General features: G+C 35.1%; 1 protein-coding gene across 1 annotated transcript in view; it reads right to left on the bottom strand.

The window, feature by feature from the left end:
• LOC111147662 (laminin subunit alpha 2) overlaps window positions 1-26,983 on the bottom strand; it is a 502,086-nt gene that overhangs the window by 361,990 nt on the left and 113,113 nt on the right. Inside the window, exons 8-10 of the mRNA XM_022503866.1 lie at window positions 26,086-26,185; window positions 13,341-13,501; window positions 538-678 (exon numbers count right to left, since the gene is read on the bottom strand). Coding sequence (XP_022359574.1) covers window positions 538-678; window positions 13,341-13,501; window positions 26,086-26,185 — 402 coding nt within the window. The remainder of the gene's footprint in view (window positions 1-537; window positions 679-13,340; window positions 13,502-26,085; window positions 26,186-26,983) is intronic.

Here is a 26,983-nt window from a genome sequence, read left to right as displayed (position 1 = left end):
TCCAGCTTGCATCCAGCTACTCTGTAGTCTTAAGAGCTGCCATTCAGGCTGTTTGAAATTCCCTGAGGGTCCCATTTTCCTCTCGCACATCCTCTATCAGGACACAAACCACAGTCTGTGCAGAGTTGAAAAGGCAATGGGGAGCAATCCTTCTTAATTTGTATACCAAAAACATTGGTGAATGGAATACATAATTCTGCAAAGCATATCTGATGCTTTCTCAATTGAATCCTATGCCCTTGGGGTTATAATCATATTAATCCCATTACTGCTTCACATAGTAATCATGGACAAGAAAAGACGAGTATTTACTATTTCTAAGAGGTTCCAGGCTCCACATGGCTACAAACAAAACCTTTAAGTCTTTGATCAAAGATACACAAATAGCATTTGAAAGAAAATTCAATCCCTTCTTCATGATAATGGTAAGTAGAAACTTATTACCAGAAAACCATTTTTTAAAAAAATTTCTTACAGAAGAACAATAGCAAAGAGGTTCCATGGAGCAGCATACAGAATGAAAAGGCTATTGCTTACATGGCCGTAGGTCCAGTAGGAGCTCTGACATCTGTCTGAAACCCCGGAACAGAAACACTCATCACAACCTTTATGATTATCCTCTTGCAAATTGAAGAAGCCGGCTTTACAGCGACTGCAGTCCCCACCTTCAACATTCTCCTACAAATAGAAATAGAGATACCTTCAAGATAAAGAACTGTCTCTATTTAGTTTCGTGAAAGGAAATTATAAACTGGATATTCTTCATTTTACCCTTCAATCATATTTAAAAGATAGGGATTTTTTTTTTTAAATCTGCTCAAAATCTCCTTGTTAAGCTATCTCCTTTCTAGCCACACTGACACGAAAGGATATTGGATACTGATCTACTGTCGTAAAAGCTACAATTTGATCTTCATGTATATCAAGAGTGTGGTGTTAACGCCATGATAAATACAGCAGTGAGTTTCACTGACTAAAATGGGCACAGGCTGCTTCACAACCTCTGTTGTTGAACCACTTCCTCTTAGAACACATGATATATGACAAAATTAGAGAATTAAACTAATGGATGTGGAACAGCATGTTGATGTTATACAGAGGACAAAATACTTTACATATTACATATTAAAAAAACATACACTTGGGGCAACCATGAGACCCTGACAGGGAGAGAAACTGGAGTAAATGGCCATAGATTTCCTTGATGCAAACCAAGCAGGAAAAGAGGAAAGTTTTTCTTGGTTAATTTTCACAGTGCTTCTTTAATACATTGGTGTAGCCAGTTAATCATATAGTAATAATATGGGAAATACAAATCTCGTGCGGTGACTGCTGTCCAGATTGGTATCATTAATCCTAGCCCCAACATACTGAAAAATCATTTGTTTATAGATGGGCCTATACTGTGGACTCGGGCCAGGGAAAGCTGATTATCCAACGAAAAACTGGGAAGGCTGCAGTCTCTCAATTTAAAGAACAGTTAATCTTAACTTGTAACTTCTAAATGATGGCTCCTTGCTTTGTAGAAACAGATTCTCAGTATTCCCTACACCTGGATTTGCTCCACATTTTTTCTCTTCCTTGATTTCCTTCATCACTTTAATTCTGAAACTTTCCTTCTCCTTAAAGAACTTCTCTCTCAGCTGTGCTCCATAGTCCTTTGCACATTGCTCTATTATAACCACCAAAAAACCCCACACGGCTGTATCTTCTGAGCTTGTTCTCTCTAGTTATATACCAGCTATATACCATAATATATCACAACAACAAAAAAACAACAACCACCACCACATAGCTGTATCTTCTGAGCTTGTTCTCTCTAGGTATATCCTAGTTATACCCCATTATCTATTCAGAGGTAGAAACCTTGTCTTACTTACTGTTACACTACCAGAAAATGCTGAGGTTCCTGTTATAACACTGAGCAGTAGCTAAACAAAATTTTACTAAGTTTAAATAAATTTCTTGGTGGTTGTGTTTTTCATCCACAGCAAAGAGCTATGCATATAGTAGATGTTTAATATAATTATTTTTTTAGTAAACCAAGATTGGGCAGAAGATAGGGTTGATAAGATCTGAGAACATAGGAGAAAAAATAGGAGAGAGAACAAGAGTGTGAAAAAATAGAAAAATTTGTAAGAATAAATAAATAAAGAGGTTCTGCTTGTATCTGAGAGAATAATTTATTTGAAATTAACTTTTTGACTCTTAATTTCTATGACCCACTTAAGAGACCACAGTCAGTTCTACATTGCTGGGAACCTAAACAAAGGGCTGTCTCCTGGTCCATTTCACATGTCAATTTTTAGCAACTTTATAAAGACACAAATCGAATTATTGCCACAGACATTTTTGCTAATTTTTATTTCTAAGGTAGATTTCAGATATTTTCAGATGATAAATGTCAGCAAAACTAATCAAACTAATTTCAGACCTATGGTGACAAATAATTCCCCAAAGCTCTGAAGTTGGGAGTCCTCAGAAGAGTATACAGGCAGGAAAGATGAAACATCTCTATAATTGTAATTTAGCTTATCCCACTGAGGACACACTATAGCTGTTCTGTAGACTGTGCTCTTCTGCACTTGGTCTAATCTACTTTTCATTTACTCTAATTTGGAACCTGTAATACTACTTTTCTGAGATTTGGACTGAATTCAACAATTTGAAATTTTTAGACATTACATTTTCCTTATCTCTGTTTTCGCCTGGTAATATAACCTTGAAAAAATAGGATTAAATAATTTCAATATTCAATTAATTAATAACCTGAAGCAACACAATAGAGTAGGAATTCTAGGGACTCTAAAGATGGACAGGTCAAGGTCTCTGTCTTTATTTTATTATTATTTTTTAAGATTTTATTTATTTATTTGACAGACAGAGATCACAAGTAAGCAGAGAGGCAGGCAGAGAGAGAGAGGAGGAAGCAGGCTCCTTGCAGAGCAGAGAGCCCGATGTGGGGCTCGATCCCAGGACCCTGGGATCATGACCTGAGCCAAAGGCAGAGGCTTTAACCCACTGAGCTATCCAGGCGCCCCAAGGTCTCTGTCTTTAAAAGTTAACATCTAAAAAAAAAAAAAAAAAAAAAAGTCAACATCTAGAGCCAGGTAAAATGATACATTTACAATCCATTATAATGCTAGGTGGAACAGGATTGTGCCTCTGAGAAATCAATTATATTATAGGAACACAGAGGAGGAAGGACTAATTGTGCTACAAAGGCTTAAGGAGGCTTTGTGACAGGAGTGGCATCCTTTCCCATTTTGTAATTTTGAAGAATGGTTTAAAAATTCACCTGTTGGAGGAGATAAAATGAGAGACCCATCGTTAGCAAAGAGATTGGAAACAAGAAATAATTCAAAGGGTAGATGATTCATTATTTATTTTTTCAAAACAGATACACTGAATAGTTCCTGTGTGCTAGGGTCTGCACTTGGTACTTGGCTTCCAGTGTCTTTGCCCTCACATAATGAACTTTCAAGGCTACTCTGAGATATTGATCTTTTCTCTCAGGAATTGGTAAATCATTATAGGTCATTCAGCAGGAGGTAAATCAAAGAACTATACTCGATGCACCTAAGTTGGCGGGAAGAGGTAAAATGTCTAAGAAAGACATGACACTGGTACTCTTTCATCACCATATGGTGCAATAAAGTGTTAATTCAATAGGCCTGGAGTGCTCAAACCCTGCATATTCCAAACTGAAAAGACCATTGAGTGACCAGCTCCTGGGAGATAACCTATAAACCCTTGGAATATTCTGCTTGATAAAAGTGTCTTTGTATACCTGGGGTCAGGGGTCACATCAGACAGTTTATGCTAATAATCCCATTTATGGTAAATGTCTAGTTTTGTTTCCCCATGACATTGCACCACATTTATCAGCTTACAATACCATTTATGGTGAATGCATAGTTTTGTCTACCTGGGGCCCTGAGTCACAATGTATCAGTTTGATCTCTGGGGGAACAGGAGACTGGGTCAGTCATATGAGAGCTTCATACCTCAATGACTGACCTCATACCTCAAGACTTGGGTGAGTTTCCTTGGTTGGAATACCTCGTAAGTATTGTCATACATTGTTTCTGGGAGAAATAAATACTTTCTGTATGATTCCGTTGGGAGAGGACTGGAAGTCTGCATTTGGTTTCTTCTAGACTCTTTACTATGCACCTCTGTCTTTGCTGATTTTAATCTATATTTTTTTTGCTGTAATAAACCATTAGGGTGAGTACAAAAACTTTTCAGAATTCTGCGAGTCCTTCTAGTGAATCACTGATAATGAGTGTGGTCTTGGGGGCCCCCTACACACCATAGTAAAGATAATAGGATGTTTATACCTAGAAAAACAGGCTACCCAAAGTGATAGTTTTGCTTTGTTGTGACAAATCTTCAAACCAGAACATTTTAGAACTCTTTATAGGTCTTCAAGCTAATCCTATTCTACACCACCATGCTTACTTCAACCCTCCTCACAAGTAAGGATCAACTTCCGTGAGATCCGCATAGACCTTACACATGACTGCATAGGATATCAGCTTCATGCCACAGCTTTAAGTTGTTAGACACCTACTTATTTAGTTCTGAGTCTGCACCACATTTTTTTCTTGAGTGGGTGGTAGCTGGGTTCATTGGATTGAAAAGTGCTTGGTTCTGATTGTTCTCAGGTTCTACAATAGACAAATACTAAGCCAAAACTAAATAGTAAATATGCTGGATATAGTACCAACTTATGTATCTGTCCTCGTGGCTTAATTAAAAGGGCCTTTGAAAGCTGACAGGAACATGAATTGAGGATAAAATCTTTTTAGATCACTAGAGCTCTGCTTTCTGGTCATGCCTCAACTTGCAGAGAATAAATTAGTTATTGCCTGTTCTACTTCCTTCCTCCTTTTCCAATCTTCCTTGAGAGTATATCTAAGTAATTTCTTATTTAAGGATTGTGTTTCCAAAGTTTTCTTTTTAATGATATTAGCTTCAAAACAGGGAAAACATCACAGTTTGATATTTAATGTATTTTTAGAGTGGCACAATTCAAACACAAAGGCATAGTGTTCCAGGACTTCTACTGAAACTTCTAGGGAGACAAGTTCTCCACCTTCTAGTAACTTGATCACATAGAAAATCTTGGCAGCTTTCTTCTAAATTCTTTTTATGGGTTCTAAGGTACATAACTACTTTTTCAAAACTTCTTTGTGGTTCATCAACAATGCCATACATGAAGTGGCTATGATTATATTCCTGATTCATTTTTGGAAGATCTTACTGATTTGAATTTTTAATTCTCAGATTGAGAGTGAATCTTCTGCTTTATGGGTAAGTTCCTTGAGCAGTTTAATTTACTATGCTGTCAGTATCAAATTATTAATAAAAACCTATGTTATTTTTTACTATTCCCTTACTTGCTATTTTTACTCACTCATTCATCAAATCTGATGAAGATAGTCTGATGATAAACAGTGCCTCTTCCCTTTAGACCAGTGCCTCCCAGCCTGATTTTTATTTTCAAGCCCTTAAGGAGCCTATTTCATTACCTATTTTATTTTCATACCATCCTCACCATGAAATCTTTGTTCCATAGGTATACTCTGTGTACAGGTGCACTGTGTCCATATGCTCGCCATATACATAAAATGAAAATGCTATGTTCACTCCTCTTAGAGCCAATTTTCATCCCCTTCCGGAGACATGCGTGCTTAAGACACATATTCTATTGCACATATTTAGCTGAGTACATAAGTAGGTATGTTGTGGTCTACCCTACAAAATATTTATGATAACTGGCCTTTCTCCTTTGGCAGTTTTTTCTCTAAAAACAAAGCTTAATTAGAAAAACCTTACTAGGTTCTTTTTTCTTAGAGTCAGACACTGTTGGGTTGACACTGGTTTTCTTTTTGCTAGAGTTCCCTCGGCAAAGGCTCTCTCTAGAGAAATAGAGTCACGATCGGTTCCCTGTAACCATTCTCAGGAAGTCGCCTTCTTATAAATTAGGTACAACTCCAGTGGTACATGTTTAACCGTGATTGTTAGTCAACTGGGAATTCTACTGACAAAGTTACCTGGAGTATCTCCAGTGACATTTAAGTTATTTTCTGTGATAATTGCTCCAGAAATGCTGTAGTCATGCCTGTTTTTTGGGGGGGTGTTTGTAATCAATTACAGATTTTCCTCTGTTATGGCCTTCATTCTAACGCATCCAAGTATTAAAAGAAGTTAACAAAAGAAGGATAATTAGCTAATTAGCAGTATTTGTTGAGCACTTACTCTTTAAATACACTGTTCTGTGGCTAAATAATAAGTAGTTGGTGGTTAGAAGCAAGAAGAAAATAGAAGAAAATTAGTTCTTACTTCACACAAGTTTATTTAGCCTTTAATATTAAAAATTGAATAACACAGTATTTCTCAACTGTCGCTGCTGCAGGAGACAAACTCTGGAATGCACTTCTCATGCTAGGAAATTTACATCTGTAATTTAGATTCAGGATCAAACATATAAATTGAACACCTTTTGTAGAAATGCCCAGGGTTCGAGCCTAACAAGTTAATGAGGTGATCACTGCTATATATAAATGGGAAAGGGAAACACAAAACCAATAAAAATCTTAGCACACACCATGCAAATCCCATTAAAGGAAAAGAATAGAAACTTACTTCTACTCATAAAAAGAAATACAAATAAACAGAAAAAGTAATTAGTATGTATTTATGATGATCCCTTATACTTTCAAAAGGCTTCGATGTTATAATTACACCTATTGAGAGTTAGGCAAGAAAGATTTAATATCATCATTTTATAGATTAAGAAATAGGTATCGGGGCGCCTGGGTGGCTCAGTGGGTTAAAGCCTCTGCCTTTGGCTCAGGTCATGATCCCAGGGTCCTGGGATCGAGCCCCACATGGGGCTCTCTGCTCAGCAGAGAGCCTGCTTCCCCCTCTCTCTCTCTGCCTGCCTCTCTGACTACTTGTGATTTCAGTCTGTCAAATAAATAAATAAAAATCCTTAAAAGAATAATAATTTAAAAAAAAAAGAAATAGGTATCAACCAATCTTAGTAACTTTCAAATCTCTGCAACTGTTTCATTTTCTTTCTTCCTTCTTTTTTTATGTATGAGTCACTGTCAGCTTCTTATTGATTGATGGAAAAAATAACAGAAGTGAGGCTGACATTAAATAGATTGCAAGTTGTGAAAAGATAATAAAGGAAAAGACAAAGATGTTACAAGTGATTACTGCAGGAGAATGATTTCTATCAGGGGAACCAGGATCCCAGCTTTGCTAAGAAAGTGAAGATGAACCTTGAAAACTGCCTAGCATGCAAAGGGCCAGGGCCAGTGGTAAGGTTTTCCCACCTTTCTAAATAGACTCTGAAATTCCAGAAAGAGCTTGGTGCCCCCAAGGAATGTAATTCAGGCTAGAAGACAGGGACTGAAGCTCCAGAACATTCTGGGAAGATAACCCAAGGTCAGATCACATAAGCTTGTTGGCCAGTAAGGACTTAATGGAAAGTGCAGTAGAAAACCCAAAGCAAAGCATGCGAAAATACACACTTTGATTTCTAATCTTTTACTTCACTATTTATCTTTCTGTTATAAGACTTGGATAAAATAAAAGCACATGTTACAACCTAGATCAAGGTCAGTTTATACTATGTATCAGAGTCTGTAATCCAACGGCCTTTGAATGGATAACATGACACCAAACTTCAAAAGAGCCAATTTCTAGCATGTGGTACTTAAAATAAATACCAAGAGTCCAACCAGCATTTACATTCAACTGACTTATATGTCTGTGAATGCTTCCCTCTTGTAACTCACAAGAAGATAGAGGAATTTCAAAAATGTTAATAATGTATAAAAATTAGTAAGTATTTTCATGTCTTGAGCTAACATTGTTTTCATATTTTGAAATATAATGAGGATGATGTTCACTAATATCATTGAGTAAACAAGATATAACAGATAGAACAGAATATCTATAAAATTGATAGCAGTTGATACATACTAATTTCATTTACCTCTTTTCAAATCAGGAAATCTTTTTTTCCTTTGATTAAAGAAATTTTAAATTAGGAATTATTTCAAAGCACCAGAAAAGTACACATGACATTTATCCACTACCCATAACCTAGAGGTTGAAAAATATTAACACTTCTCATGTGTGTTTCAGTATATTTTAAAGGAATATTTAGGCACATTTGAATTTTACTTCATGTCTATCCTAGTCCCTTCCCCTTTTCTCTAGAGTTCACTAGTCTCTGAAATTCTACATATCAGTGTATTTAAAAATTTTTAATTTATGTAAGTGTGTGTCCATACAATATGAAACTGTTTTGTCTTTTTTTTTTTTTTTTAAAGATTTTATTTATTTATTTGACAGACAGAGATCACAAGTAAGCAGAGAGGCAGGCAGAGAGAGAGAGGGGGAAGCAAGCTCCCTGCGGAGCAGAGAGCCTGATGTGGGACTCGATCCCAGGACCCTGGGATCATGACCTGAGCTGAAGGCAGAGGCTTTAACCCACTGAGCCACCCAGGCGCCTGAAACTGTTTTATGTCTTACAATGTCACACAAATGACAGCACAGTGACACTGGTTTTCCTCACCTCACCTGAAGTTTCTGAGATTTATCAATGCTTAGGCATGAGGACCTATTTCACTCACTGGAACAGCTCTTCTATCATATTTCATGAGTGTATTGCACTTCATTTTTCTTACTGATATATGGATATTTCAATTTTTTTCTAATTTTTAAAACAATTATGTATATGGTGGACATCTTTTGCTTCTTTCTGCACAGTGTACAAGTTACTTTAGCGTGAATGTCTAGATGTGGAGTTGCTGAGTGACAGACTTCATTATCTTAGTGATACCAGATACCCTACTGTACTCCTAAGGTCGTAGTACTAATTTACCCAAATGACAGCAGCACTTCTCTTGGTTTTCACCAGGATTTGATATGATTTGCTATCTCCCCATTTAAAGTTTTATCCTATATTCTTCAATAATCTTCTTGAAAAGTATCTCCACTTAAAAATACTTATTTCTAAGTATCATATAGTTTTTGTTCCTATTCGGAATATTTTCATTCTATTTTCTAATTGGTTATCACTGACATACAGAAATGCTACTGTTTTTTATAGACAGATTCTTGCATTCTTTGAGCCACTGGAATGCTCTTCTGGTTTCAACATTCTCCTTGCTAAAGAATGTACATCATCAAGCGGCGTTTTCAATACAGTGGGACTGACAATGGCAAACACGTATCATGATATTTGTCTCTTGCACATATATGATATGATACATGCAATAAAAACATATCTAACACATATAAGACTTTTTCTCTCAATCTTGACTCGTGGGCAAGTTGCCTACTGGGAGCTTAGGTGGTAGATTTCTTTTTTATCTTCTTCAAATGGAAAATATTGAATTTTCTTTAATTCTTGACAATTCTTCTTTTCATCATTTTTGGATATTCTTTCTCATCTATTTCATCTAGTCTCTTCTTTGGCAACTCCTGCTACTTTTATTAAATTTTATCCTTCTATGAGCCACGCCACTTAGCATCTCATGTTTTCATGGGTTTACTTCCTATGTCAATATATAGGTGATATCTTCAAGTCTGCATTTCTAAAACTCTATTAAGCAGTTTCTAATCTTCTGCTCAGCCCATTCACTGAATTTTAAATTTCAACCATAAACAGTTTTTATTTCTGGAAGTAAATGATATTGACTTCTTTTCCAAAGCTGCTTATTTATTTTAATATAGGGCCCTATTTTGTACTGTTTTTCTCATTCTTTTTTATTCCTTTATCTTCACATCATGTTTTATGATTATACATTTTCATGTATTTTATGATTAATATGATAAAAGTATATACTTTGCTGTTATATAAATTCTTGCAAACTATCTTATTCTTCTAGTTCTTGGTATACAAACGTTCTGACTTCTGTGGCTCCTGATTTCGTTTTGTAGTTATTTTTCTATCGTGAACTGTACTGCTTTATGGCAAGCTCATCATCAGTTGAGGCGGCACCTTCTTTCCTGTGGGAATACCACTTGCCTGACATGTTGAAGAATTCTAACATAAAGGGAAAATAAAACTGACCCCATTCCCATGTGGTACACAGGTTTGGGTGTTTGCTTCCTCACTGCACACTAACTTTTCCCCGCCTAGAGCCCCAAAGGAGAAAGAAAGTTACTGTTGCCACTGCCAGCTTGCTGGCGGAATATTCTAGTGCCTGTTTCACTGTCAGGGGATAATTTTAGAGTCTAAGCGTAAGTGAACTCAATTTTAATTTCCCTCCTTGAGTCCAAACCTCAATGTCAAGTCCTAGAGAGGCCATTACAACTTCCAACCTTATTTCCATTTGTAGATTAGGACCAGCCTCGTACTTCCCCACCCCATGAACTTTGTTGTTCAGCTCTGCTTGGGCTTATGCTTGTTAACTTAGGTTTCTCTTTTGGGTCTGACATACAGAAATTTCCCTCTCTTTCCTGAATCAACATAATTACAAATTTATTTACTCTGTTTCATCCAGCATACTTGTACTGGAAGTGAAAGAAGTGGTGTCCCTTTTTCTCAGTATATCTTGATAGAATGTTACCCATTTAAAATTTACAATAGAAGTATATATAGGCCCAAGACTTCATAACCAAATGCTTTCTTAAAGTATCTACATACTTCAGTAAGGACAAAATTTCTTCCTAGTGAAAGTTATTTAAAAAAATTACATGTTATAATGCAACCAAATAAACGTGTACATGTTTACTGGTTAATATGCATTTTGGAAATGAGCATTTATATTGATACCATTTTATTTGAATTTAAGTCTCCAGTATCTTAGCTTCTCAATGAAGTATTACTTGTTAAATACCATTTTGATTGATCCATATTTTTTCAAATAACCAGCAGACACACCTATGTCTCATCATGTTTTCGTAAAAAAGAATGGCCTTCCACATTTCTCTCTACATTAATAAATGTCTGTTCAGTATTTAAATTGCATGCATATTTTATTGAAATACTGTGTATTTATTACTCTTTTAAATAAGAGATTATAGGTACTTAATTATAGTGCATTACATGCATGCATATTATGATATAATTCACTTGCTGTATGCATATAATTAGTGATTTTTAAAACTATGTGGATGTCTATTGAAATCTGTTTTCTGCAAGTTTTTATCCTAAAAGAAAAAAAAAACAAACATTTAGTTTTATCTAAGCGGTTATAGTCATCTATTTAAAATGTCACACAGTTGAAAGGCAACTCTTTTAATTATGCTACTTACTTATTTATTCTTTTATGATTTAATTGCTGTTTATTGTCTTTTAACTGTCTGTGTAGAGCTTCAGATGTGTTTGTAAGAGGGATGGTTCTTCTTTTTTGTTTTTTATATTTATTTATTTATTTATTTATTTGACAGAGAGAGACATGGTGAGAGAACACAAGTAGAGGGAGTGGGAGGGAGCGAAGCAGGCGCCCCGCTGAGCAGGAAGCCTGATGTGGGACTCAATCCCAAGGTCCTGGGATCATGACCCGAGCCTAAGGCAGCCATTTAACCACTAAGTCACCCAGGCACCCCAAAAGGGATGCTTCTTCACTGGGACTGTAATTGCTCCGTACAAGACAGAGGCAGACAGAGAGCTGGCAGAGGGCAGGCAGTGGCTCAAAGAGCTCTCCCTCTGAGTCCTCCTAGTGGCTATAGCTCTCTTATTCTAGCCTTTCTCTCTATATTTACCAAAGAAAGGAAAAAATGAGGCCTGCATCTCTCCCTCACTTGTTACTCTTTCCTTGCAAATACTAGACATCTCCAGTGTATGAACAGTAGGTATATAAAAACATTCCTTTTCTTTTTTCCCATTTGATGTCCTGTATTCTAGAGACTGGGGAGATTTCCCTTCCATTCTAAGCTCAGCTTTGCCTGTCCTTTATTTGAACAAGTGATAAAACTCAGAGATTTCCGTGGAGTTTTGTAAGAGAAATAAAATGCACACAAGCAACATTTTGGTAAATATCAGAGAAGATGAACTAAGCCTGTAGGACTGTCCAAAAAGACACAGAGAGTGAAGAGCAGAGGTCTCCTTAAACAAGTGATCATACACAGACGGCAGCACAGTCTTGGTCTATGCTATAGCAATTTGTTATTTCAAATAATATTGGAATAAAATGTCCTATATCTAGGAAATTTACTATGTTCCAGTATATGACAGCTTTTACTATAGATTATGGACTTTCTGCCAGTTTACAGAGACAGGAGTTGTGTAGTTTTAGTAGGGAGAAAAAAGACCTAAATGACCGATGATACAGCATACACTTATTATGTAACTATTATAATATTTAGCTTGTTATGTCAGACATTCTTGTCCCAATCAATATACACTTCACATTAATACTAATATTTACTTCCTGTGTAAGACTTTAATGTTTGTATGCACACACACATATAACAAATGGAAGTATATAATTTCATGTGATTTACAGCTTCCTAGATAAGACTAATGATTTAATAAAGGTTCTTAAAAAGGTTCCAACCATGATTGAGAGCAAAGGAAAAAAAAAAGTAACATTCATTTTTATATCAGTATGGCATTCTAACTTTTCCAGTGTATTCTGTCAACTAATGTAGATAAAACAGCTTAACCCCAGTGTTTTGGAACTGATTAGCACAGCTAAATGAAATCATTTCTGTCATTTTAGACTTATGCATGCCTCTGTTTCCTCTATGCATACAAGCTGTAGTTGTAATGCCTCCCTCAGTGTTAACATGATGAGCTATTAGCTGAGTATGTACAACAAATAAAGTCATATTTCTGAAAGTACTCTTAGGAGGAAAAATTGAGACTTTAATCAATTCCACTAGGGTTTCTTACATTTTCGGTAATAAAACAGAAGAATCTGAATGTAGTAATTTCAGACAATCTGGGTCTAAACTTCAAAAGATTATCTAAAACGCCAGAATGTAACTCTTGGCAGAATTATTTTCGAGGTAGATGCAAAGCTATGGAAGGTCTGAGTGTATCGTTGCTGTTTGTAATGCTGTTTTTCAATTCACAGACTAGCTGGGTAATGAGGGAAAGGGGTTTTTGCTATGAAGTGACACCTCTTCCTAGGGTGACCAGTCCTTCTTGAGCTGGTAGAATTAGACAAATGGTGGATGTTTGGACATCCTGATTGTAAAGGCACTTAAGAGGAGGGCCAATGGTAGGATAGATAGGGGGTATTTATAGGAGAAGTTGTTACAATTCACCTAACGTCAAACAGACAGAACAGAACAGAAAAGAAAGGGAAAAGGACCTTCTGTCTTGACCGCAGACTTTACCGGCATACGCAACACACCTTACAGTGACAGTGTCCAAAACAAGGGTCTTCATTTGTGCTCCCTGCACCACTGCAGTTACATGGCTTGCATTCTGGGTAGCCAGTGTAGCCTCGGGCACAGCGATCACAGCTCACGCCTCTGAAGCCAGGTTTGCAATGACAAGACCCGGGTGCCAAACCTACGGGAAGACGAACCACATATTAACAACTGAAACACACACAAATTCCTTAAGTTTTCATGATAGTAACACTTATGATTCTTTTCTGACACGAAAACTAATAAAGAAAAGTTAAACCCAAAGGATATAAGGCTTAATTAGAAGTTGGCTACAAGTCTCTAACACAGCATCTCTTACATATCTTTACAAATATAAAGAATGAGAAAAGAAAGATAAAATCTTGAAGCTCCTACCAAAATTGAGGCCACAGAAAAACTGTCACAATGATCAAGGACTCATTTTCATAGTTGATTAATGATACTCAAAGAATAAGCAGCGACCTGTGATACATGTTGCTTCATAGCTTAGACTACCATGAGATGGAAAAAGTGCCTGGTGGGTAAAAATATACTGCTTAAGCCCAAAATTAAACAACAATCATCTAAATATGACATCACTGGGTACAAGAACAACAAAATTTGTGGGAATAGATATTTTGAGAACAAGATATAGAGAAAAATGAAAGCAGTTTAAATTTACTTTTTATTTTTAAATCATCAAAAAACAATTTCTATTCTTCTCTTTGATTAAAAAAATGGAAAATGCAGATGAATAAGTACAAGTTATTGACTTGCAAAATCTGGAAGAGTGTAAGAGCAAAACAGCAAAATATAGCCCACACAAGAAAGGAAAGGAGGAAAGAAAGAAGCATTACAAGGGGAAACACACAGCAGGATGGGAAGAAGACTGTCAAACCCACATGCTAATCATATGTCATATGTTTGTGGTCTTACTGCTTTTGTTAAAACTATGTGTGGAGAACTTTTAGAAGTCTACTTCACTGAAGGACATTTCTCCAGCGGGTAAGTGGGGGTGGAACCCTCGTGGGGACAGTGTACTCTCAGGATCCATGAGGTCACAGAAAGACACAAAAAGTGTCTGAGTGCGGCAGAGCTCCCAGGTATAGGAGCAGGGAAGCTGGCTACAGAGACAGAGCCAAGGAGTGAGCTCTCAGCTTGGGGTTACCTTAAGCTGTCATCCAAGTCACAATCAGACCTCTGCTCTTTGAGCAGGGACCCCACAAGTGGCAGATATGGAGAGACCTCCTCCTTTCTTATGCATGAGGAGAGCCAAGGGAGCGCATGGCAAGAATCTGCTGGGATTGAAGACACCAAACAGGGCTGTGTGCCAGAAATAAAAATGTTCAGTCACAGGACAAGTGAGCTCGGAGCACGGCAAGAGACCACGGAGATGGGAGGGACTGACTGGTTTTCTCTGAGGGTGTACTGAGGTGTGGGGCCACAAGCTCTTGGCTCCTACGGGCCGGAGATTGGGAGGCCACCATTCTCATTCCCATTATCCAAAGCAGTGCGGAGAGCATTCAGAGAACAAAACATTCCGAGAGCAAACTCAAGCAGATTGCTTTAGCCTGGCCCCTGGCAAGGTGGTACAATACCACTTCGGGCAAAGACATTTGAGAATCACAGCAACAGGCCCCTCCCCCAGAAGATCAGCAAGAACATCCAGCCAAGACCAAGTGCACTAATCTACGAGAACAGTGGAACTCCACAGCTAGGGGAAAGCAACATATAGAATTCATGGCTTTTTCCCCATGATACTTTAGTCTTGCAAAGTTAAATTTTTTAATTTTACTTTTTTCTTATTTTGTTTTTTTTTTTTTTACTTTTCCTCTTTCCTCTTTCAACGTTTTTTAACTAGTTTATCTTATCAATAATTTTTTTTAAAAAAATCTTTCAAAATCTTCAAAAATCTCACAAAATCTTCATTGGTATAGCCATATCTTATCCCTTCATTATATTTAAACTTATTTTTGGTATACATATAGATTTTTTCTCTTTAAAATTTTAGGATACAATTTCTTCTAATAGATCAAAATATACCCTAAATCTAGCACATGGCTTTGTTCTAGTCTCCAGCCTGATCACAGTCTCTCCTCATTTTTTTTCTTTTTCCAACCAACTTGTCTTATCAATTCCTTTTATAGAATTTTAAAAAATTTTCATCTTTATAGTCATATTCCATCCCTTCATCATGTTTACCCTTACTTTTGTGTATATATACATTTTTCTTTCCTTAAAATTTTGGAAGGTAGTTTCTTCTAAAAGAACAAAATACACCCAAAATCAAGTGGGTAGCTCTGATCTATTCACCAGTCTAATATACATATACATATACATATACATACACATATACATATATAATGTATATCCCCCTTTCTTCTCCCCCCAGTTTTGGATCTCTTCTGATTTGGTTAGTGTACATTTTTGGGGGTTCTTTGATACCCTTTCAGTATTTTATTCTATCATGCATATATTATTATCTGGATAAAATGACAAGGTGGAAAAACTCACCACAAAAAAAAGAACAATACTGATGGCTAGGGAACTAATCAATATAGACATTGGTAATATGTCAGAACTAGAGTTTAGAATGATGATTATCAAGGTGCTAGCTGGGCTCGAAGAAGGTATGGAAGATATTAGAGTACTCCCTTCTGGAGAAATAAAATCCTTTCTGGTGGGGAAAAAAAGAACTAAAATCTAACCAAGTTGAAATAAAAAAAGCTATTAGTGAGGTGCAATAAAAAATGGAGGGTCTTACTGCTAAGAAAAATGAGGCAGAAAAGAGAATTAGTGATATAGAAGACCAAATGACAGAAAATGAAGAAGCTGAGCAAGGGAGAAAAACAACTACTGGACCATAAGAGGAGAGAATTCAAGAGATAAGTAATACCATAAGATGAAATAATATTAGAATAATTGGGATCCCAGAAGAAGAAAGAGAGAGAGGGGCAGAGGTATATTGGAGCAAATTATAGCAGAGAATTTCCCTAATACAGTAAAAGCAACATGCATCAAAATCCAGGAGGCACAGAGAATTGCCCTCAAAATCAACAAAAATAGGTTCACACCCTGTCATCTAATAGTAAAACTTACAAGTCAGTGGAAAAGAGAAAATCCTGAAAGCAGCTCGGGACAAGAAGTCTGTAACATACAATGGTAGAAATGTTACATTGGCAGCAGATTTATCCAAAGAGACCTGGCAGGCCAGAAAGAACTGGCATGATATATTCATAGCATTAAATGAGAAAATATGCAGCCAAGAACACATCCAGCTAGGCTGTCATTGAAAATAGACGGAGAGATAAAAAGCTTCCAGAACAAACAAAAATTAAAAGAATTTGCAAACACCAAATGAGCCCTACAGGAAATACTGAAAGGGATCCTCTAAACAAAGAGAGTGCCTAAAAGTAGTAGACCAGAAATGAACAGAGATAAATACACAGTAACAGTCAGTCACCTTACAGTCAACACAGTGGCACTAAGTTCATATCTTTCAATAGTTACCCTGAATGTAAGTGGGCTAAATGTCCCAATCAAAAGACACAGGGCATCAGAATGGATAAAAAAAATAAGACCCATCAATATGCTGTCTACAAGAAACTCGTTTTATTTATTTATTTTTAAAGATTTTATTTATTTATTTGACAGACAGAGATCACAAGTAGGCAGAGAGGCAGGCAGAGAGAGAGGGGGAAGCAGGCTCCCCACCGAGAACCTGATGTGGGGCTTGATCCCAGGACCCTGGCATCATGACCTGAGCTGAAGGCAGAGGCTTTAACCCACTGAGCCACCCAGGCACCCCGAAACTCATTTTAGACCCAAAGACACCTCCAGATTTAAAGTAAGGGGGTGGAAAACAATTTACCATGCTAATGGACATCAAAAGAAAGTGGGGGTGGCAATCCTTATTATCAGATAAGTTAGATTTTAAGACAAAGACTATGATAAGAGATGAGGAAGGACACTATATCATACTTAAAGGGTCCATCCAACAAGAAGATCTAACAATTTTAAGTATCTAAGTCCCTAACATGTGAGCAGCCAATGATATAAACCAATTAATAACAAAAAGAAACATAATAACAATAATACAATAATAGCAGGGGACGCTAACCCATTCACTGAAATGGAAAGATCATCCAAGCAAAAGATCAGTAAGGAAATAAAGGCTTTAAATGACACACTGGACCAGATAGATATCACAGATATATTCAGAACATTCCATCCCAAAGCAACAGAATACACATTCTTCTCTAGTGCACATGGAACATTCTCCAGAATATATCACACACTGGGTCACAAATCAGGTCTCAATTGGTACCAAAAGACTGGGATCATTCCCTGGATATTTTCAGACCACAATGCTCTGAAGCTAGAACTCAAACACAAAGGAAAGTTAGAAAGAACTCAAATACATGGAGGCTAAAGAGCATCCTACTAAAGAATGAATGGGTCAACCAGAAAATTAAAGAACAATTGAAAAAAATCATGGAAACAAATGAAAATGAAAACACAACTATTCAAAATCTTTGGGACACAGCAAAGTGGAGGAAAGTATCGTGTGATGCAAGCCTTTCTCAAAAAACAAGAAAAGTCTCAAGTATACAACCTAACCCTACACCTAAAGGAGCTGGAGAAAGAACAAGAAAGAAAGCCTAAACCCAGCAGGAGAAGAGAAATCATAAAGATCAGGGCAGAAATCAATGAACTAGAAACCAAAAGAACAGTAGAACAAATCAATGAAACTAGGAGCTGGTTCTTTGAAAGAATTAATAAGATTGATAAACCCCTGACCAGACTTATCAAAAAGGAAAAGAGAAAGGACCAAAATAAAATCATGAATGAAAGAGGAGAGATCACAACAAACACCAAAGAAATACAAACAATTATAAGAACATATTATAAGCAACTCTAGGCCAGCAAATTTGACAATCTGGAAGAAATGGATGCATTCCTAGAGACATATAAACACCAAAACTGAACCAGGAAAAAATAGAAAACCTGAAAGAGTCATAACCAGTAAGGAGATTGAAATAGTCATCAAAAATCTCCCAAAAAGAGTCCAGGGCCAGACAGCTTCCTGGAGGAATTTGACCAAACATTTAAAGAAGAATTAATACCTATTCTCCTGAAACTGTTCCAAAAAATAGAAATGGAAGGAAAACTTCCAAACTCATTTTACAAGGCCAGTATTACCTTGAACCCAAAACCATACAAAGACCACGCCAAAAAGGAGATTTACAGACCAATATCCTTAACGAACATGGATGCAAAAATTCTCACCAAAATCCTAGCCAATAGGTTCCAACAGTACATTAAAAGGATTATTCACCATGGCCAAATGGATTTATTCCTGGGTTGCAAGTTTAGTTCAACATCCGCAAATCAATGAATGTGATACAATACATTAATAAAAGAAAGAACAAGAACTGTATGATACTCTCAATAGATGCTGAAAAAGCATTTGACAAAGTACAGCATCCTTTCCTGATCAAAACTCTTCGAAGTGTAGGGATAGAGGGTACATACCTCCATATCATCAAAGCCATCTATGAAAAACCCACAGTGAGTATTATTCTAAATGGGGAAAAACTGAGAGCTTTTCCCCTAAGGTCAGGAACATGGCAGGGATGCCCACTATCACTAGTGCTATTCAACATCATACTAGAAGTCCTAGCCTTGGCAATCAGACAACAAAAAGAAATAAAAGGCATTCAAATCAGCAAAGAAGAAGTCAAACTATCACTCTTTGCTGATGATATGATACTTTATGTGGAAAACCCAAAAGACTCCACTCCAAAACTGCTAGAACTTGTACAGGAATTCAGTAAAGTGTCAGGATATAAAATCAATGCACAGAAATCAGTTGCATTTCTATACACCAACAGCAAGACAGAAGAAAGAGAAATTAAGGAGTTGATACCATTTACAATTGCACCCCAAAGCATGAGATACCTAGGGATAAACCTAAGCAAAGAGCCAAAGAATCTCTATGCAGAAAACTGTAAAGTACTCATGAAAGAAATTGAGGAAGACATGAAGAAATGTAAAAACATTCCATGCTCCTGGATTGGAAGAACAAATATTGTGAAAATGTCTATGCTACCTAAAGCAATCTACACATTTAATATAATCCCTATCAAAATCCCATCCATTTTTTTCAAAGAAATGGGACAAATAATCCTAAAATTTATATGAAACCATAAAAGACCCAAATAGCCAGAGGAATGTTGAAAAAGAAAGCCAAAGTTGGTGGCATCACAATTCTAGACTTTAAGCTCTGTTACAAAGCCGTCATCATCAAGACAGCATGGTACTGGCACAAAAACAGACACATAGATTAGTGGAACAGAATAGAGTGCCCAGAAATAGACCCTCAACTCTATGGTCAACTAATCTTCGACAAAGCAGGAAAGAATGTCCAATGGAAAAAAGACAGTCTCTTCAACAAATGGTGTTGGGAAAATTGGACAGCCACATGAAAAAGAATGAAACTGGACCATTTCCTTACACCACACACAAAAATGGACTCAAAATGGATGAAAGACCTCAATGTGAGATAGGAATCCATCAAAATCTTTGAGGAGAATACAGGCAGCAACCTCTTCTACCTCAGCTGCAGCAACTTCTTCCTAGACACATCGCCAAAGGCAAGAGAAGCAAGGTCAAAAATGAACTACTGGGACTTCATCAAGATCAAAAGCTTTTGCAAAGCAAAGGAAACAGTCAACAAAAGCAAAAGATAACTGACAGAATAGAAGAAGATATTAGCAAATGACATATCAGATAAAGGCTGAGTATTCAAAATCTAGAAAGAACTTATCAAACTCAACACCCAAAGAACAAATAATCCAATCAAGAAATGGGCAAAGGACATGAACAGACTTTTCTGCAAAGAAGACATCCAGATGGGTAACAGACATATGAAAAAGTGCTCCACATCACTCGGCATCAGAAAAATACAAATCAAAACCACAATGAGATTCCACTTCACACCAATCAGAATGGCTAAAATTTTAACAAGTCAGGAAATGACAGATGTTGGAGAGGATGGGGAGAAAGAGGAACCCTTCTACGCTGTTGGTGGGAATGTAAGTTGGTGCAGCCACTCTCGAAAACAGCATGGAAGTTCCTCAAAATTTGAAGATAAAGATACCCTACAACACAGCCTTTGCAATACTGGGTATTTACCCTAAAGATACAAATGTAGTGATCTGAAGGGCACATGCACCCAATTGTTCATAGCAGCAATGTCCACAACTATGGAAACTATGGAAAGAACCTTGATGTCAAACTATGGAAAGAACCTAGATGTCCATCAACAGATGAATGGATAAAGAAGATGTGGTATATATATACAATGGAATACTATGCAGCCATCAAATGAAATGAAATCTTGTCATTTGCAATGATGTGGATGGAAGTAGAGGGTATTATGCTGAGCGAAATAAGTCAATCAGAGAAAAACAATTATCATATGATCTCTCTGACATGAGGAATTTGAGAAGCAGGGCGGGGTTGATGGGGAGTAGGAAGGAAAAAAATGAAATAAGATGGGATCAGGAGGGAGACAAACCATAAGAGACTCTTAATCTCACAAAATAAACTGAGGGTTGCTGGGGGTGGAGGGATAGGGAGAGGGTAGTTAGGTTATAGACATTGGGAATGGTGTGTAATATGGTGAGGGCTGTGAAATGTGTAAGCCTGATGATTCACAGACCTGTATCCCTGGGACAAATAATACATTGTATGTTAATAAAAATAATTTAAATAAAAAACAAAAAAACTATGTGTGTATAATGTTTAGAAGAGATATGCAAAATGGTAAGAAAGTTTTAAAAGAAAGGAATGTAAATCTACATTAGGAGAGCATATAGAGTTGTAATATTAGTAATGAGCAAAGTAGAATCCAATGAAAACAGATTCACTAAGGGGCTCCTGGGTGGCTCAGTAGGTTAACTGTCTTCCTTTGACTGGGGTCATGATCCCAGGGACATGGTATTGAGCCCCAGGGCAGGATCCCTGCTAAGTGGGGTGTCTGCTTCTCCTTCTCCCTCTGCCCCTCTCCCCTTCAACCCTGTGCTAGTGCTCTCTCTTTCTCTCAAATAAATACATAAAATCTTTAAAAAAATAGATTCATTTGGACAAGCCCTCATTTTACAATGATGACAATAAAATAAAAAACATGACTTAAGATATTATATTCACACTCCATAAGAACACTAATTTTAAGTACAAAAATATATAGATAGACAACAAAAGATTTGAGGGCTCAAAGAGAAAGTGGCCAAAAATCAGTGGCTGAGAATGACATTAACCTACTCCTTTCTAATATTTATAGATGAATTAGAAAAAAAAGACATAGAAAAACATGAATCATCTACTATTGTTGAATTACACATTATACTGTATATATATAATTATTGTAGTTCATTAATCTACAAAAATGCTCAATTTCTCAAAGCAGAAGTAATCTATGTCTACTTTTCTTAACATAAATTACTATTTCTGTATTTGTAATAAAAGTCATTATAAATTAGGATTGAGGTAATATGAAATATCAGCCATGATAATAAAGTCTTATACAAAATTCTACCACTCTAAAAATGAATAATATTTCCCCTTTTAACTCTTGAGTGAAAGAGAAATAAAGACTTCAATTGTGATTAAATAGTTTTCTAAGTATATATATAACAGCAGTGAGAAAAGAACTTAGTGTTTATGAGATATAGAAAAAAACAGTAACCAAAGGTTAAATACATTAAAAATGTGAATAAATTAAAATTTAATCCATGTAATTATAAGAAAAAAAGAGAAAAAACAAATGAATACCACAGGAAAAAAGGAAGATTTGAAAAATAAAGAAAATAAGGTAAAAGAGAACTTAAAAATAATCATAGATATGAAAAGAGGACAAATGGTCAAAGATTATCATAAAAGTATTTTAGTAGCAGTTTTTACAGTGTTTTCAAAGTTTGAAACTGTAACGGAGTATCTAAAACATGGAGGGCTATGTAATTTAGTTTATGAAGCTAGTAAAACTTAGTATCAAAATCTAACTAAGGTAGCCCTAAATAAACCTAATAACAGCTTATAATTAAATGACATTCACTTTATTCGAGGTATCATGCTTAGCACTATATACAATACATGGGTTAATTTAGTTAATACTCAAAACCTCAAAATGAGATAAGTACTATAATGTTTCCCATTTTACAGATCAGAAAACTAAGGCACAGAGAAATTAATTTGTTTGCCAAGATAGCACAGCTAGCAGATGTCATAGACAAAACCAATTTACATATGAATTCAGATGAACAAATCCTAAATAAAATAAATACCAAACTGAATCCTAAAATACATTAAAAGGATTTTCCATAAGGACCAAGAAGATTTTATTCTGTTAATTTAAATATTGTTTCATATTAATAATATATTTTAACATATTATATTCATAAATCAAATGAAAAAGAAATCTAGTAATTTCAATAAAGGCTGAAAAGCATTCCAAGAAATTAACATTTACTTCTCATGTTAAAATCCCCATTAAGACTGAGTGTAGATGTATTCCATAAAATGACCATGTCTATCTTAACATTTGTAAAAATCCTATATGTTGTAACATTGTAATATTGTGAACTAGATGCCCAAACATCCCCTCTTGTTCAGAACATTGACAACACAGGATAAAGTTACAGACAGAAAGAGAGATAGACAGACAGACAGAATGGCTGTGCTGATTGAAAATAAGGAAACTCCTTGAAAATCAGAAACTACAAAATTTAAAAGAGAGAGAGAGAGAGAGGAGATTCTAAAGAAATAAGCTATCTCTTAACCAGTATCCTTTCCTGGAGCTGACTGACAGATTAACTGAGCATGGCTTTATGGAACGAAAGAAAAGTTGTAGGTACTACTCAAGTTAGAAGATCGTATCAGAGATTATACAAACTCAAGGATCCTGAAAGGATAAACTAGAAACTTTACACAAACATGCACAAGTAAGTGCATGTGTGTGTACTCACAAACACACACACAAAATCATCAAACACACAAGAAAATAGGGCCCCAATGAATAAATTAGCAGAAAAATCAGCCCCCAGGATTAGGTTTATCTAGGTAACAGAGAACACTGCTAAAAGATACAGAATATAAAATAAATATACTTAATATGTTTAATGAAAAAAATTATATTAAATATAGATCGATTTAAAAGAGACTACTGGAAAAACAAAATATAGCTAGAAACTTTCTTTATAAAATACACTAAATAAATTCCATACTGATTAAGGAACTAAGTATAAAAAAGTGAAATAATAAGAATTAAGAAAATGAATACATTTGTCTGATCTTGGGATAGATGAGAGTTTTAGAATTCTAAAGGCATATCAAAAATTCTATTAAAATATTAAAACATAATAATCTTGGCATAATGTCTTATAGCTAAAGTTCTTTAAGTTATAATAGGTGATTATACAAAACATTTTAAAGTTTCATTTATAAAATAATCTTAACAATAGTGAAACACAAAATCTGGAATGTTTATAACAAATTTAACATAGAGTTGTTTTTCATATTTAAAGCACTCTTACAAATCTTTGGGGGGAAAATCACCTTATACCAAAGTAATCAGTTTTTTAGTAATCAAGTCAATGTCATAAAATACCATTTCCCACTATCTGGTTACTCATACTAAGAAGTCCAAAGCATTACACTGAAACTTAGACAGGCTCTTTCCTAAGAAATCATCAAGATAAACATGAAGATAAAAATGTTTCATGGGAAATGTGTCTAATTTGGTAACCCAGGTCTATATTGAGTAATATATATCTAATTATAAATTTTGATTCTTACATTTCAATTTTAAAATTAGAAGAATTAGGTCTCAAATTAAATATAACTACAATTTTTGAAAAGATAAAGATGCAATTGGCAGACATTGTCAAGTGAGTTGGAAGACCAGTGGAGAGTATAGGGACTTACACATGGTAGGACCTCAAAAGAGGAGTCTAAATTTAGTGGATCATAAAATCATAACTTAAACTTTTTATTTAACATGATAAATATACCATACTTAAGAAAAATGACTAAATAGTGGAGAAAAGGAATGAATGAATGAATGAATGAATGAATGAAACATTTCTTTTTAAGATGGAGAGTCAGTGGGCAATACTTAATGGTGATTAAAGTACTAAGAATATTATTTAGATATTGTCTGGAAGATGTGTTTTTCCAGAACTTAATAGAAGAAATGGCTCAATGTGGTTAAATTTGAAAATGAGATTGGGGGATGAACAAATTGAAGAGGATACTATTGCTATTTATTTTATTCTCTTCCCTATTGTTAAAATTTGTTTTTACTATGTATGGTTTTTATAATAATTGAAAAATATTTATACACAAATATCCTCACTAAAACATTGGTTACAATAAACAAAATTAGAAACAATCTCAATGGCTATATAAAGTTGAGTGGGTAAATAAATTATGGTATGTCCACATAATGATGTTAAATGGTGTTAAAACCAGATTTCAGAAAAACAATAGTTTGGGGAAAAACTCATGTGAAGTTAGCAAAACATGTTAATAAGAGTATTTATAATGAATTACCACTGCACTGTATGCTTATTTTTCTACCTTTCAATATTTTATCAGTTTTTCAAAAATAATATACTTCTTTACAAAGTAAAAAAAGTAAAAAAAAAATAAGTACAGAAAAAAGTTAAAAGACATTACTGAAAACAACATGATTTAGTTGTTACTACAAAAAGATAAGAAGCTATAAAATGAAAAACGACCTCAATAATTCACCATTTGAGATTTAAAATAATCAGGGTTTTAATCTTTTAAGATTTAAGACTATAGGGCTTAGGTTGATAATCTTATCATTTTATAAAGAAAGCAGGTAAGCTACACCATGCCAAAGAAACATTGCCAGTGTTTTAACTTGAAAGCCATTGGAGGAAAAACGCTATATTGTAACCACGATTTATTTTAGTTTTTCCCAAGAGAAGAATCCACTCTTAGCGATATAAAAAAACTGTTTCAGATATGTCCTAATGTTCTACTTAACTTTGGCAAGCAACTCTCTTGGACATAGCTCCTTGACATTTTTTATCAAGGAGTTATTTTGGCATTTGATTCTTCAATGTTTGGACTTCATCATGAGTTCAATCCTCAAAGAAAGTATTTGGCTTAAATTTCTATCAGCTTCTTTCCCTTCATTAACTTATGACAACTACCTATTTTTAGTTCTTAATGTACACATTTTGCTTTCTGTACTACATCTCAGTGTATGAAGTCTGTTCTCTCCTCCCCCTACAACACACACATCCCTCAGTGAATGCTGTCTTTGCACACTAGAAACCACAGAAACTACAATAAACAATTCAATAAATAACAAGACACTAAAAAATTACATACATCACAGATTTCTGATTAACCAGAAGATAGACAGGCATAGCTATATAAATATGTATATATGAATATACACACATATGCTTATAATGCAAAATAAATTATTCAACTCTTTTTGCTTTTAAAGCATAATTAATTAGTTGTAATTAATTTACAGGAAAATAATTATTGACATGAATAAAAAACTGCTTCCTGGAGGGAACATTGATAGATACGAGAATAAAATTATTAAGTAAAATTTATTATAAAATATTACCCTAAAAATAATCATATCTGGCTTTTTATTGTCCTTTTATCAGAACAACAGTTCTTTGTTCTTGCTCTTACCTCGTCGAGCATGTTTTTCATCCTTCACACAGACTTCATTTAAGGAACCAATTGGATCACAATGGCATGGCTGGCATGGTCTTGGATAATTTGGAGATACCTAACAAGAATATTAAAGGGCTCTTAGTCAAATGTAATAAAAACATAAGTATTTTTTAATTTAGCAAATTTTAAGGACAAAATAAATTTAATAATACATAATAATAAATTATATGGAGAAAACAGTATAGGAAATTATCTTCAATATATATTTGCAATTTCTAAAATCCCTTCTTCTAAATAGAGCCACAAACCTAAAACAGGTAGTAAAATACACTTGTATTTATTTGCTACCTATAATCAGGAATTATCAAGATTCGGCCATATGAGTTCCATGATTTTTCATTCTTTGCTGAAGTTTAAAGAAAACTGCAGATAGAGTACTTTAATCCTTAGACATTTCAGGATGCAACCTTTTTGTATAATCATGGTATCATTATAATAAACAAAAAAAATTCTTGATAGTCTCTAATATATATATTCCTTAATAAAATCCTTCTGATTGTTTTTTCTCTATGTTTTTCTTTTCTTAAACCATAGTTCAAAATTCGTAATTTCCCCAAATTTACTTTTTAGGAAGTTTGTTCATGTTGATTATGATGTGACTGACTAAATAGAAATTTATATTTGGTGCTGAAAAAAAGATAATATTAAGTAGGCAAATTAACCATTTGGCTTCCTAGAGAGGGAGCATCAGCCAAGGGCACACAATGTAGCGTCTCCACAATTAGGAAAATGTGAGCTCGCATCTCAGTGTGGGTGCTGACTACATGGCCTCATTTAATTTCTCTACTTCCTTGTGATATGAGGATATCAGTAAAAACTATAGTAACATTCTTAAGCTAAAATTAAAAGGAAT

The sequence above is a fragment of the Enhydra lutris genome, unplaced genomic scaffold (genome assembly GCF_002288905.1).
Source record: "Enhydra lutris kenyoni isolate GAN:26980312 unplaced genomic scaffold, ASM228890v2 scaffoldscaffold17, whole genome shotgun sequence".
NCBI classification, from domain to species: domain Eukaryota; kingdom Metazoa; phylum Chordata; class Mammalia; order Carnivora; family Mustelidae; genus Enhydra; species Enhydra lutris.
Note: the sequence above shows the minus strand (reverse complement) of the source record. Positions and strands in the feature narration are given on the sequence as shown.